General features: G+C 42.8%; 1 protein-coding gene across 2 annotated transcripts in view; it reads right to left on the minus strand.

Moving 5' to 3' along the window:
- Positions 1 to 2,256, minus strand: part of FRMD7 (FERM domain containing 7) — a 50,729-nt gene extending 48,473 nt beyond the window's left edge. For both annotated transcript variants that reach the window (XM_080990356.1, XM_080990355.1), the window contains exon 1: positions 2,154 to 2,256. In XM_080990356.1, the coding sequence (XP_080846482.1) occupies positions 2,154 to 2,210 (57 nt within the window). In that variant the 5' untranslated portion in view covers positions 2,211 to 2,256. The remainder of the gene's footprint in view (positions 1 to 2,153) is intronic.
- Between the last annotated feature and the right edge of the window lie 11,419 nt (positions 2,257 to 13,675).

Consider the following 13,675-nt stretch of genomic DNA (forward strand, 5'->3'; position numbering starts at 1 on the left):
AAGGAAAGACAGGGCCTTAATGGAACCTATTTGTTGCAATAATATGCTGTGCAGAGCAAAAACGATGATGTCTGGGTCAGATATGGAGGGGCAAGGTGCGAAAAGCTGCTGGAGGTACAGAGAAGCTGAAATTCAACTGATTATTGGTTGAGATTCCTTACATTTCTAAATGAGAACAGCCAGACAGGATGTGCTCCTTGTCACTGTTAGCAACCTTTAAAAAAACATTTCTTTGCATCTTGTGTCTCCAAACTTTTGCAGTATTAAAGGAGATCTTTAAAGCTGCGACAGCAACAATGCATTTTTATCAGTATATTTAATGAACACTTTATATTGTTTTATGTAAAGTGGTATATAAGCAGCATATAAATATTGCTCAATAGATCTGGAATCTACGGGACCATAGGTTCACCGAGGACTGGAGTAAATTTGTAGATTATTTGAAAAGTATATGCGATGAACAAACAACGTTTGTCGGTTTGCAAGAAGTTCTGTGAAGGAGAATATTAGAAATATTGTAAAAAAGGGAGTAGGGAGGGGGAAGTTTTTCTAAAAGGCAATATTAAATTAGGAAATGTGTAAGCAAGAATTAAAACGGAGGATTCACAGGAGAGCTGAGGGAAGTCCAAAATAATGTATTTGTGAAAAATTTTGTTATGTGTTTTTATAATTTCGTATTGTAAAATGAATAAAAATATTTATATATATTAAAAAATATTGCTCAATAGATGAAGGAGAAAGAAAATAAACCCAAATATTTTTCTGACCCCTGCATCCCATGAACTTGCCAGAAGTGAAGCCACAGGGGAGGATCATGTGCCTTGAATGCAGAAGGTCCCAGGTGGGACTGGGAGGAACCCCATCTGAAATTCTGGAGAGCGGCTGCCAGTCAGTGTAGACAACATTGAGCTGGATGGACCGATGGCAGTTTCCTTGTTCCTGTGTTCCATACTATTGATCTGGATATTATCTTGCACCTACCTCTCCTTACAAATAAAACCTCACCCAGATGAGAGATCATGGCAGAACATAGACTCACAGAATTGCAGAGTTAGAAGGGACCCTGAGAGTCATCTAGTCAAACTCCCTGACATGCAGGAATATTTTTCCCAACACGGGGCTCAAACCCACAACCCTGAGATTAAGAGTTTCATATTCTACCAACTGAGGCTTTATATCCCAGTCTTTCATTGGCTTGGGAAAAAGGCAGGCAGAGAAGCATGTTGCAAGATGTCTACATTTAATCAGAAACAGAACAATATAACCAACCTATGGAGGTAATTGGGTTTTGAAAGGGATACATTTTAACTTGACCTTTTACCTGATGATATAAAGCTGCTTTTAAATGAGAGCTTTTTGAAGTGCCTTCCTTTGATTAAGATACTGGGTAACAGAGACAACAAGTTTAAGATAAGACATTAGAATCCTGAAAACAAGGAAGAACAGCAACCCAATACTTGCCACACTAAAAGGCACAGCTTAAGAACAACACATTAACACAGAATTAATTTTCTGTATGGTGATTACACTTTAGATTCAATATTTGAATATTGATTTTTGGCAAGCCTATCATTTTAATATTGTTAAATAACATTATTTTAATTGTTGCTTCTAATTATTCCTTTCTTTCAAATAATTTTATTGATTTTGCAATAATATATATTAAATGAATTCAAAGAATTCCATGCAGTCTTCCTTAGAAGTTTCAATGTTATTGAGCAAGTGATATAGCTTTCTTCCAAAAATATTTTATTTTTCAATTTCTCTATAATAAAGAGGTGTTTTTTTAAAGGGAAAACAAATTACCAACAACCTCTCCCCCTGGCAGCCTCTTGAACTGACACACACAGACACATGTTTACGTTTTCCGTTAAAAAGATTTTCTGGTGCACACTATTGTTAGTGTTCACTCAACCTTTCCGTATCACAGAAAAACGGGGAATTATTGCAAAAAATATTAAATTTTCCATATTGTTCAATAAACACTACAACCCCCCAAGAGCGTTAGCTACCCCTCGTTACATGTTCACCTTTGCCACCTAACTGTGATTTCACTTTTTTTTAAAATGCCAAAATGAGGCAGCAGCTAGGAAGCTCAGAGACATTCCAAGAGTCTCAATAACAAACTAATAACAGTGAGAAAATCCACTTACATCAACGACAAAGATCTTCTGGGAGTCATCCAAAAATTGGACCTTCAGGTGCAGCATCCTTGAGCAGGCAGCTGAGCAGTTGGCAAGATCTTGACACTCTGGGATGCAAGCGGCGGCGGCGGGGGGGGGGGGGCTGGGCTTGCTCCTGTTCTGATTCATACAGGATTTCAGTCTCTGCAGGAGGGCAAGTGCTGGCAACTGGAGCATAAGCAGGAAAGGGAAGGTGCTGAAGGTAGACACCAACGCCACCATCACAATCGCCAGGCAGCTAAAAGGGTTTCTTTTGTTTGCAGCTTTCCTGAGTTTCTGAAATGCTAAGAGACTAGTATTATGCTAAGAAGTAAGAAACTGCATTTCTCTAGAGATGCTCTGGGTTTGAACCAGTCCTCATTGCTCCATAAACAACTGAAGCACGAGGAGCAGCCACTTGCCAGACTCAGAATTTCAGAGAGTTCAGCACCTGCAGCTTGGACCTATATGAACTTGTTTTATTTTTGTTTTTTACCATGAGAACTAGAGATTTTTTAAAAAGATTAGAGATGGGGAACCAGTGGATCTCCAGATATAAGTGGACTTCAACTCCAATCACCCATAACTCTTGGTCATGCCAGGTGGGCCTGCAGTGACCCATTCTTCCATCAGAATCTAGTCGATGACCCAGCATATAGCAACGTGGGAAAGGACTGCAGTTATCCATGGGCTTACAGGTACTGGTTATTTACAAGAGAGGAGTACTTTGTGTAAGTGGAGGCATGTTGACGTCTTCTGCTTTTCTCTTCCTGCTTTCCCCCTTATGAAGCAAAATCCCTACATGACTTCTAAACCAGGTGGTTGTCTGAACAGATCTGCCCCACACTGATGAATGTTTAACAGCCTGAGTGGTTGCAGTCTTGTCTCAACAACACAAGAAATGTTATCTTCATCCTTCTGATGAGCCTGCCATCCTCAATCACACCAAATTTAACTTCTCTTTGCTGGAGAAATTGAATATTTGCAGCTTTTCCCTTCAAAGAACTCATAGAAGGAACCATCAGAGACTGGATGCATACAGGCAAGGGCAAAAGACACAAGGCACAAGGTTTTAAAAAGTAACCTTGGACCACGTGTGTGCCAGATTTCTCTCTGTTGTGCACTTTCATCTTAACAATTTTTATCAGGCAGCATTTATGGGGCTGGCTTTACAAAGACAGTTGGATGGGGAAATGTGTGACCCTGTTCCTTGAAATGAGGGTGTTTTGCCCATAACATCCAAGGAATAACTGCTGCCAGTCCGTGTGTAAACAATGCAGAGTTAGAGGGGTCTTTCCTAACAGAAGACAGCTTTCTAAGTTCCTGAAGGTGGAATATTTTAATTATTTTTTTCTGGAACAGGTTGCTTTGCAAGGCGACTGTGCCTTTGGTCAGTGGAAGAGACATTTATTTGCTTTAAAAGAGCACCCTCTCCTGGTTATATTTACCAAGCTGTCAGATTTTCAGTTTCGTGTTGTGTATGCGTTGGAGGCAGCCTTGCACGCCTCTGGGCTTGCACTCCCTTTAAATCCCAGTCCTCCTGCAGATGCTGGCTTCTAAATGAAGCTCCTCCGAATTAGCAGTGGACTAACTCACACTCAGAAGGGAACAAGTGGCTCTCCTTAAAGCATTCAGTGCTCTTAAGTTTTATGTTGAAATAAAGCAGCTCTCAGAAGAGAGTCTAGCACCACCAGCCAATTAACATGAGCCTTGAACAAAATACAAGAGGACAGGTCTCTGCCTCCATTGGGCTTACAAAATTCAGCCCCGGGAGGCAAAATGGAGAAGGCAGAGGGAGGAAGATAGGTGAACGGGAGGTGAGCTAAGTAAGACTGAGAAAGTGACCAGTCACCCAGGGAACAACATAACTGAGTGGGGATTTGAGTTTAACCCTCACGGTGCTACAGTTCCCGGCAACCCTTAAAAACCAGTTCCCAAGATTCTTTGGGGGAAGCCATGTGTTTTAAATGTGTGGCGTGGTACACAGCCCCAGCTGAACACTCTTGATGGTCCTACCGAAAGGGATGCATATGCTTCCATGTCCCACCTCTTGGTGGCAACGGCCTGTAGCTCAGCGGCAAAACATTTGCTCTGCATGCTGTAGTCACAGGTTTGATCCCTGACATCTCCCATGGGGCTTGGAGAGACTCCTGCCTGAAACCCTGGAGAGATGCTGCCAGTCAGTGCTGACAACACTGAGCTGGTCAGACCAAGGGCCTGACCTGGTATTTTGTACCACATCATGCACTTTGCATTATGCCACCCTACCAAATATCACATGCAGCTGAGGGCAAGTTAAGAAAAGCAGCTGTTGGATGCTTGCATTTGAGAAAAGTTCACTGGTGTTGTTTCCCATTGGGTGTGGCCCTTTGTGCTTAGTCATGCTGAGAGCCCATTGTGTGACGCAGATGACAGACTGGATTTCACAGTGAGCAGTCCTCACCCAACCATGATGCACACTGGGCGAGACCTTGAAGCAGCCACACTCTCTCAACCGGAGTTAACGATAATGTGTCCTTGTACTTTGCATGAGGGCACACTTTCCCACGGCGGAAGAGCAAGACAAACATGTTTTTTTAAAAAAGCAATTAAAAATATATAATTTCCTCTTTGCTGTAATTTGCTCTGATCTTGCGCAACTTCTGGCACTGTTTCTGTGGAGCGTTCTGCCACCTCCCTGTCCTTGGCCTTGTGGCAGGCACGGACCATGCCTTGAGCTGGATCTGTAGAGGAGGAAGTGGTTGAGCTCATGTCTGAGCGGAAACAGTTCCCTTTGCTGCAGAAGATGTGCAATTTTGCCACTCACACCCTGGCTTGTGTGCTTTAAAAACAGGCAAAGGAAAGGCACTCTGGCTGTGTTCAGAGATACCTTTTTGCATAACTACATTTGCGACTGGATTTTTTTTAATCATAACAAGGAAGGATGCGGCCAAACACGAAAAAAAATTAAAATGGTAAAAAAGAAACCCCATAACACTGTAAGACGCACAAAGCAAGGTTAGTAGCTCTGCCCTGAACCTCAAGCCCAAAGGAGAGCTCATGGGAGCAGTGGCGGAGCTTCATGCTCTGGCACCGGGGGGCGGAGAGCAGGTGGGGCGGGGCTGGCGTGTGTCCTGGGGGCGTGGCATGTCGCCTGCAGGGGCGTGGCACCCAGCGCGGGGGGGGGGAGCTGCAATGGTACCCCACCAGGATCGTGCTGCCGGGGGCAGTATGCTCCCCCCCTCCTCTTCCTCTGCCAGTGCATGGGAGTGGTTGGATGCAGGGATACCAAAGAAGGATGTCAGAAAAGCCAGTGTTGCGTTCTAATGCTTTATTAGAACAAAGGTGCAGACTCACAGCACTAGCCTTTACAGACATAGGATAGACACCACAGTTAGCAGGTGGCTTTTCCGCACCTGATTAGGGCATAGGTGGCAAATACCCAAGTCTTACCATCAGCTCCCCTTTCTGGGCTCAGAGCCCAGCACTCCAAGCCCACAGATAAGGAGAACATCAAAGCCCATTAACTTATATCAAAGCAAGGAAATATAAGCATATATGAGCTCATTGTTATAACCAGTACAAATTAATTGTGGGGTTATCTTGACTAGCAAGATGGTGACTGCAGAGCTTCCGGAACAGTTCACCTTGGGTTCAACACATGCTCGGCTCAACATCAAGAGTAAAGAGCCACAAGTTCATGTCACTTCAGGAGAGTGAGCTGAAGTCCATTCCAAAAGGTCGGTCATTAGATGGGATGTATCCTTTAGGTTTACATAAGAAATAGACTGAAACCAAAGCTCTGAAAAATAGTCTTTGTGTTCCTCTCTTGGCCTGCCTACATTCCTGGCTTAATTTATTGTTTAATGCCCATTGCTCAGAGATACTTTTTAAAAACGCCACCCTGCATTTGTCAGAAGAGTTGGTTCTAGTTCCAACTTCATGGAAGGGTTTCAGAGGTATTTGTCCTGTAAAAGAAAAGTACTATGTTGCTAAGCTTTTTGCTCAAAAACGAGTGCTAGCAGCCTTTTTAAAAACAGTATGTCAGAATAGAACATAAAGGAAATGAAACCTTAACCAGTGTTGAGCATTCCTGTAGTTGAGCACACCCCAAGCCTCTATTTGAAATTAAGAAAATGAATATTTTCTAAAAATATAATCAATATACTTCACCACTATACCTTTTATAGTAATACAAGATTAGCTTGCTATTTCATCCTTGAGTCTTTATTACCCTCTATTAACTGTTCTAAGGTTTTGAGCAACATTTTAAATAATTTAATATTTGAATTAAGATGCAATCTCTCAGTTTTATTAACTACATATGCCTATAAGCACTATACATTTTTTAATGCAACCTGCTAGTGAAACGGTTCAGATGTGGCAAACTTGGTTTTGCACTGTTATTAGTCTGAACCAGAAACAGCCCATTAAAGACTCATTGCTGAATCCAACCCAGAACGAAACGACAAAAAACCATCCAATCCAGGGGTTGGCCACCTAAGGCCCATGGGCCACAAGAGGCCCAGGGGGTCGTTTAACTGGCCCATGAGCCGCCCTGGTACCTAGCCGCCTGCTTGGCAAGTCTCCATGCGCTGCGCTAAACCGACAACAGCACAGCACGGGGACTCGCTTCCGTGGCGCCAGAGATCATGTCTGCGCAGGTGCTGACACCAGAAATCGCGCATGCAATCTGGCCCACAGAAGGATCTCCACTGGAGTGAACCGGCCCAGGTGAGGTAAAGCTTGCTGACCCCTGACCTAATCTTCTTGAAGATCGTCTAGTTCAGCCCCTTCTGAAGGCAGAGTGCAACCACAGCAACCTGACAGAAGGCTGTTCATCCTGTGCATAAATACATCTAAGTGAAGGAGAGCCCATTACCTCTGAGACAGTCTGTTCCACCACTGAACACTTCTTAACATTAGGAAGCTTCCAGCTAATTCCACACACACCCCTGCCAAAGTTCCCACCTCTTGGTTCCCTTCCAGCCTTCTGGGGGAAGAGAGGACACCCCTACTCCAGCAGAAAACCCCTTCAGGTATTTGAAGACAGCTATCATGTCTCCCTTTAACTTCCCCTTAAGAGTTCTTTCCATTAGTTCTTTCCTCATAGAACTTGGTTGCCACACCATCTGGGCCAATGTCCAGGATCATCTTGAATTGTGGTGCTGTGTTCCATGGTATTACCCATCTCCACATTTAATCCACAATCCCTCTATACCTTCATCCAAGTCAAACAACACATTTCTCTCCAGGCTGACACAGAGACGTCATGGAAGAGCACTTGTTCAGTGCAGTTCTTCAACCAGTTAATCCTTACCAATTCTATCACCCAGTAGATAAATGATAGATAGATAGATAGATAGATAGATAGATAAGAGAATGATGTTTGTTTCATCTTTCTAGGTACCTATTTTCATTTCACCAACTTTTCAACAAGAGCATCATAGGCCTTATCAAATGCTTTGCTGAAGTCAAGATATAGAAATCTATTATCTACCACACTACAAACTCTAATAAAGAAAAAAGGATAAATGCTGGTCTAGTATGACTTACTCTAAATCAGTGGTTCACAAACCTTTTGCGGTTGCCACCCCCTTGATTCCATTAAATTCCCAGTGCCCCCTATCCTATCTGTCAAAACCATTATCCAAATGGCAGTTTGCAGGACCCACTAGGGAAGTTAACAATAAAATTCAAAGCATTAACAATTAATTGCACATTTATTCAAAATCCAATTAAATCTATAGTTTAATTAATTCAACCAAGGTGATGAACTTGACCCAGTGCCCCCAGCTTTGCAAAGCCTGAGTTTTTTTACACCTAACTGCTGACATCAAGCAGACCAGGTTGTGGTTTCTCACATCTGCCTCCTCAATTCTCTCTACAGTGGTGCCCCGCAAGACGAATGCCTCGCAAGACGGATAACTCGCTAGACGAAAGGGTTTTCCGTTTTTTGAGCTGCTTCGCAAGACGAATTTCCCTATGGGCTTGCTTCGCAAGACGAAAAACGAAAACGTCTTGCAAGTTTGTTTCCTTTTTCTTAACACCGTTAATATAGTTGCGACTTGACTTCGAGGAGCAACTCATAGAACGCGGTGTGGTAGTTAAACTTTTAAAAAATTTTGGGGGGGTTTTGGATTTTGGGTTGGGGTGTTTGGAATTCAAGGACTTGGTGTTGAGGAGGGGTTTGCAAGAATCTGGAAGCTTGTGTGGTTTTTTTCTGCATTTTTATGATTTTCTGTGACCATTGGGCCACTCTGCTGTTTTTTTTAAAAAAAATTCTGGATTTGAATTTCTGTGTGGTGGGTGGCTGGGGGAACAGTTGAGGAGGGGTTTGCAAGAATCTGGAAGCTTGTGTGGTTTTTTTCTGCATTTTTATGATTTTCTGTGACCATTGGGCCACTCTGCCGTTTTTTAAAAAAAAATTCTGGATTTTAATTTCTGTGTGGTGGGTGGCTGGGGGAACAGTTGAGGAGGGGTTTGCAAGAATCTTGAAGCTTGTGTGGTTTTTTTCTGCATTTTTATGATTTTCTGTGACCATTGGGCCACTCTGCTGTTTTTTAAAAAAAAATCTGGATTTGAATTTCTGTGTGGTGGGTGGCTGGGGGAACAGTTGAGGAGGGGTTTGCAAGAATCTGGAAGCTTGTGTGGTTTTTTTCTGCATTTTTATGATTTTCTGTGACCATTGGGCCACTCTGCTGTTTTTTTAAAAAAATTCTGGATTTGAATTTCTGTGTGGTGGGTGGCTGGGGGAACAGTTGAGGAGGGGGTTCTTCAGCAAGAAGCAAAGAGTGGAAGAGGAACCTTCTTCGAGTTGTCCCCCAGAATCTTAGAAAATGTACTGTACACTTTGTTGATTTTTAAATGTTTTTCTGTCATGTTTAGAAACTTAATTTATTGTTCCTTCAATTTTTGAAATGCTCTTTACAGTATGTGTGACTTTAAAGAGCACTTAATAAACCCTTGTTGTACCAAATTTGGCTTTGTTTGAACTTTTTTTGACCATAGGAACGCATTAATTGAATTTCAATGCATTCCTATGGGATTTCGTGCTTCGCAAGACGAAAAATTCGCTAGACGAAAAAACTCGTGGAACGAATTAATTTCGTCTTGCGAGGCACCACTGTATTTCCCTCACCTTGTTGGGAAAAAAAGACATTTGCCCATCTCCAGTATTCCGGCAGACACTTTGGAACAGGCATGGGGAATATTTGGCCCTTCTCCTGCTGAACTGGCCATGCTTGCTGGGGCTGAAGGGCCAGGGGTTCTTCACATCTGCTTTAGAATATGGTGTGTGTGTACACACACACACACACACACACACACACACACACGAATCACAGATTCTTAGGAAACTTAATTTTGCACTCTGGCTCATGTATAATGACATGTGCCCCTGCACACAGCTGCAATTATATGGTACACACCAACTACCTCATTCTAGAAACCCAGCCACTTCCCCTAGCATAGATATTACCAAGACAAACAACAGTGATGCAGTTTTGGTAATTAATACAGGTATCTATTTTATTTAAAAAAGTTACAAACAGGTGGACTGTAGGGTCGTCTTACAAAATAATGAATGAATGAAATCTGGGGGGGGGGGGGAATAGGTGGTTTTTAGTTTACAATGCATTAGATCATAGTTCTAAGTTTTGCATTCACTAATTTTTCCAGGTTTTACTTTTTCACCAATAAAAGGTACAGCACACTGGTTAAGTTCAGGTTTCCTTTTAGGTACTTTTCACACATATCACGGCTCTCAGCTGTGTCCATGCAAAAGGTCACAATTGTACCCAGGGGGGTATTTCTCTGCCAAAAAACAGCTGCATTCACGGACCCTGGCCAGTTGCTCTGGGGGGAGAGGAGCAGGGCCTCAACACCCACCATGCAAACAACAGAAAAGGTGGCTAAGGGAGACAATAATTCTTTCAGAATTATCTTGTGTTCTGCTGCCACTTTTCAGTCTAGGGGACAGATATCCCAGGGTGGTTTGGGAGACCTCTGAAAATGGCCTTTGTTTGGAGAGTCCCACTGCAGTGATTTGAACACCCAAGAGAGATGCTGGAGGGTCAAAGGAAGCAGCCCACCAGAAGCTTTGCCCTCAACAAGCCCTGATGAAGCCAAAAGAGGGCTTAAGAGACAACTTTTTCAATTAACAAAGAGACCCAGGAGGCAGGCCTGGGGGTCCTGCAAATATGCACCTTGCGTTATCAGCTACTTCCACAAAGCTACTCCTCACTGCAACCCAAGAGGAAGCCTCAGCTAAACATTTGGTCCCTTATTCCAATTTGCAGTGAGGAAACTGACACTGGGCATAAGTTTTGCCATTCCTGGTAATATACCAACTGCTGATGTCAGTTAAGAATTTTAAATCACATTTTAACAAATGATCAATTAAGAAACAAAAGGGAAAGGGTTTGGTGGCAATGCAAGGTTTCTGCCCTCTTAGGAAATTAGATTATTTGGATCCTCTGTTCCCTTGGCACTACTAACATGTTACCATATAAATATACTTTGAGAACAGCCTTCAGTTTTGAAGTCTTCCATTAAAGTGCAAACCTAACATTAATTTCTAGTAACCCCATTGCAAATTTGGTAACCTGAAGCTTTAAACTTAAAACTGATTTTTTCTCAATAGGGTTCAAATGAGACTAAACATGCAGAATGCTGGTGCCTCTTTTTGAAGTTATAGTTGCCTCATATCTCAGGCTAGTACTTAATTGCAAGAATTCATTGTCAACAGGTTATTGGCTTTTATAGGACAAGCCAGTATTTATCAAGCATGTTCAAATTAATTAAGCTAGGCTCTTAAACCTACAATTTGATACAGGTAAATGAGCCACAGTTATTCAGACTGTGGGGAGGAAAATGCGGTTTCTCAAATCACTGCTGGAAAAAACTCCTACCTCAACACTTCAACTATTTATATACTTTTCATTCTGCTTAATACCTGTGTTGCTGTTCTAAGTTTTCAAGTATCCAGACAAAATAGTTTAAATCAGGTAAACTCTGCAGAAGGCAATGGCTGTGTAATGCAATCGTGCATGGAGTTTATGCTCAACACTCTTGCCCACTGTGCCAGCTCAGAGTACTGGAAACCAGGGGAGTGGGCAGGAAATAAGCAAACAGATATTGCTTCAAAACATTATTAGGAGAGAAACAGTATTTTAAGAACTAGAAAATGTTTTTTTGTTTTTGCATTTGATGTCATCTTAATCCTGTCAGGCAAACCCAAGTTTGCTTTTGAACAAAAGCCCCGTGGGCAACTCATTATTCTTTGCCGAGAAATACAATATCAGAAATTGAAAAATGTCCTGCTGATTTAACATGAATGCTGCATCAGTTTAAAAGGGGGAAAACAAACAAACTCTGAATACCATGTGATAAGAAGGAAAACACATACAAAGTGCTGGTCAGCTCCGGACCCAGTCCAATAACTTCCTATCTTCATGTAAGACCAATGACCAGCCACCACAGCTGCTAGCGAAATGTGATGTTAAAAACATCCGTACAATATGACTCATATCTATGACACCATCACATGTAAACAGAACATTTTGAAGTTTCAACCAGTGACATTTTGGAGGAGAAGAAAACTTTCTTTTTGCAAATCAAGCACGGATGTGAGGTAATATACAGAAGTAACCACTTGTTTAAGGCTCACTTTTATTCTCCTTTAAAACTTTCACTTAAAAAGGCATTGAGTAGGTAATACTGAGTTTAAAATTTAATAAATACAAGTTCTGGAAATCAATTAAAGAAATCAAAACATATTTTTAAAATGAACTTTTGCATATTAGCCATTAATAGGAATTTAGAAAGCTATTTTAAAAAGAACGAGAAGGACTGAGAGATAAAGAACAGATTTCAGAATGTGTGGTAAACATGCTAAGCGTTTGTCGCAGGCCTACGGATGTCCATGGCCGCCGCTGACCTTTTTGCACCCACGCCTGGAAATGTGCTCTAAAGAGAGAGACAGCATTTAGCAAGGCTCAGTTCTGCAGCCTGGGCTGAAAGGGTTTCTCCAAAGCAGCATCTGTGCAAATTCCTCTGAGTTTTTATCTGCAGTTAAGACAAAGAGCAAATCAAAGGCAGGCTCGGCTCTTTCAGGATACAGACCAGTGATTGGGCCAGGGGCCAGCCTATCCTTGTATTAAACAGACTCCACTACTTTGGTGCAACAGCCCACGCCCACTGTTTCTGGGCATACCTTGCCCCCAAGGTAGTTGAGATTCAGTCAGGCCCTTTCGCCTTGTCCTCTGTAGCTCCCCCACCCTATCAAGCACACAAGGCTCCTTTACATTCCCTTTTCTCATGCTTCATTTGAATGCACAAATTTTCCCCTGACATGTAAGCCAATTTCATCATCAAGGCCAGAATTCTGCAATACTGTGAGTGGCACAGAGAAAGCAGGCGGTGATGCTTTTCAGACAGTGTTACACCTGGCAAAGTAGAATTTGCAAATGGCATCCCTCAGCAAGGAAGGCAGTCTACCCCCCAGCCCCAAACAGCCTGACATAACAGAAGAGAGACCACTGGTATTTCACTGGAAGCCCCCCCCCCTTTTAAGAGTGGAAGTTTCAGACCAGGGCAAAGGAGAGGCTGCACAATGTCACCGGTGTTATTCCATTTGCAGCAACTGATGTGAGTTTCAACACAAACTTTTAAACTGCAGAACACAGTCAGCAACCACCCTGGAATATTTAAATGACAGCTGACACATCAGACTGTTTTCGTAACCTCTTGCCTCTTTTGAGCCAAGAGGCAGCTTCAAATCATGCAGAAGCACAGTAGGAATCAGCAGTGGCACTCTTCCGCTTCTTCAAATGCTTCTATTATTAAAGTGATTTGCATGACAGGGAATATGCTTAGAGCAGCTTGTGCAAGGCAGGGGGTTGGACTCGATGGCCCTTATGGTCTCTTCCAACTCTATGATTCTAAGGACTCTGGGGTCTGATCAACCTCAGAAGGCCCATATCCACATTCCTTTTAGACAGCCATCTTTATACCCAAAGCCAGGCAGCAGTAGAAAAGTCTCAAGAGACTTGCTGCCTCTGGAGTGGTTCTCCTTGGACTAGGCTGGGTGCTTTGCTGGACTCCAGCTCCCATCAGCCCAAGGCAGCCTGGCCAATGGTCAGGAATGATGGCAGCTGCAGTCCAGCAAAATCTGGAAGGTACCAGGAAAGATGGAAAACCAGGAAACAGATGCTGAGGCAAGTACCACAGGCCAGCCTCCCTCCTTACACACGGGGCTAAATGAGGCAGCCCGATGGCTGCCATCAGCTTGCATCTCCACCTCATTTTCTGCGCTAGTCTGCATCCTGCTGGTGCGCTCATGAGGTTCCAAAAAACTATCAGGACTAACTATGAACTATCAGTAGCCTGTGCACCTTGATAATCTAGTTATTAGGCACTGTTGCAAATAATGTGTTTTTGCCACTTATTTCCCACCTCACCAACTACTATTGAAACTCCATAACACTTTTGAATAGCCCGTATGATCACATAAGTTACAGAGGTCCACTCTG

The sequence above is a fragment of the Podarcis pityusensis genome, assembly GCF_964106645.2.
Source record: "Podarcis pityusensis genome assembly, chromosome: Z".
NCBI classification, from domain to species: Eukaryota; Metazoa; Chordata; class Lepidosauria; order Squamata; family Lacertidae; genus Podarcis; species Podarcis pityusensis.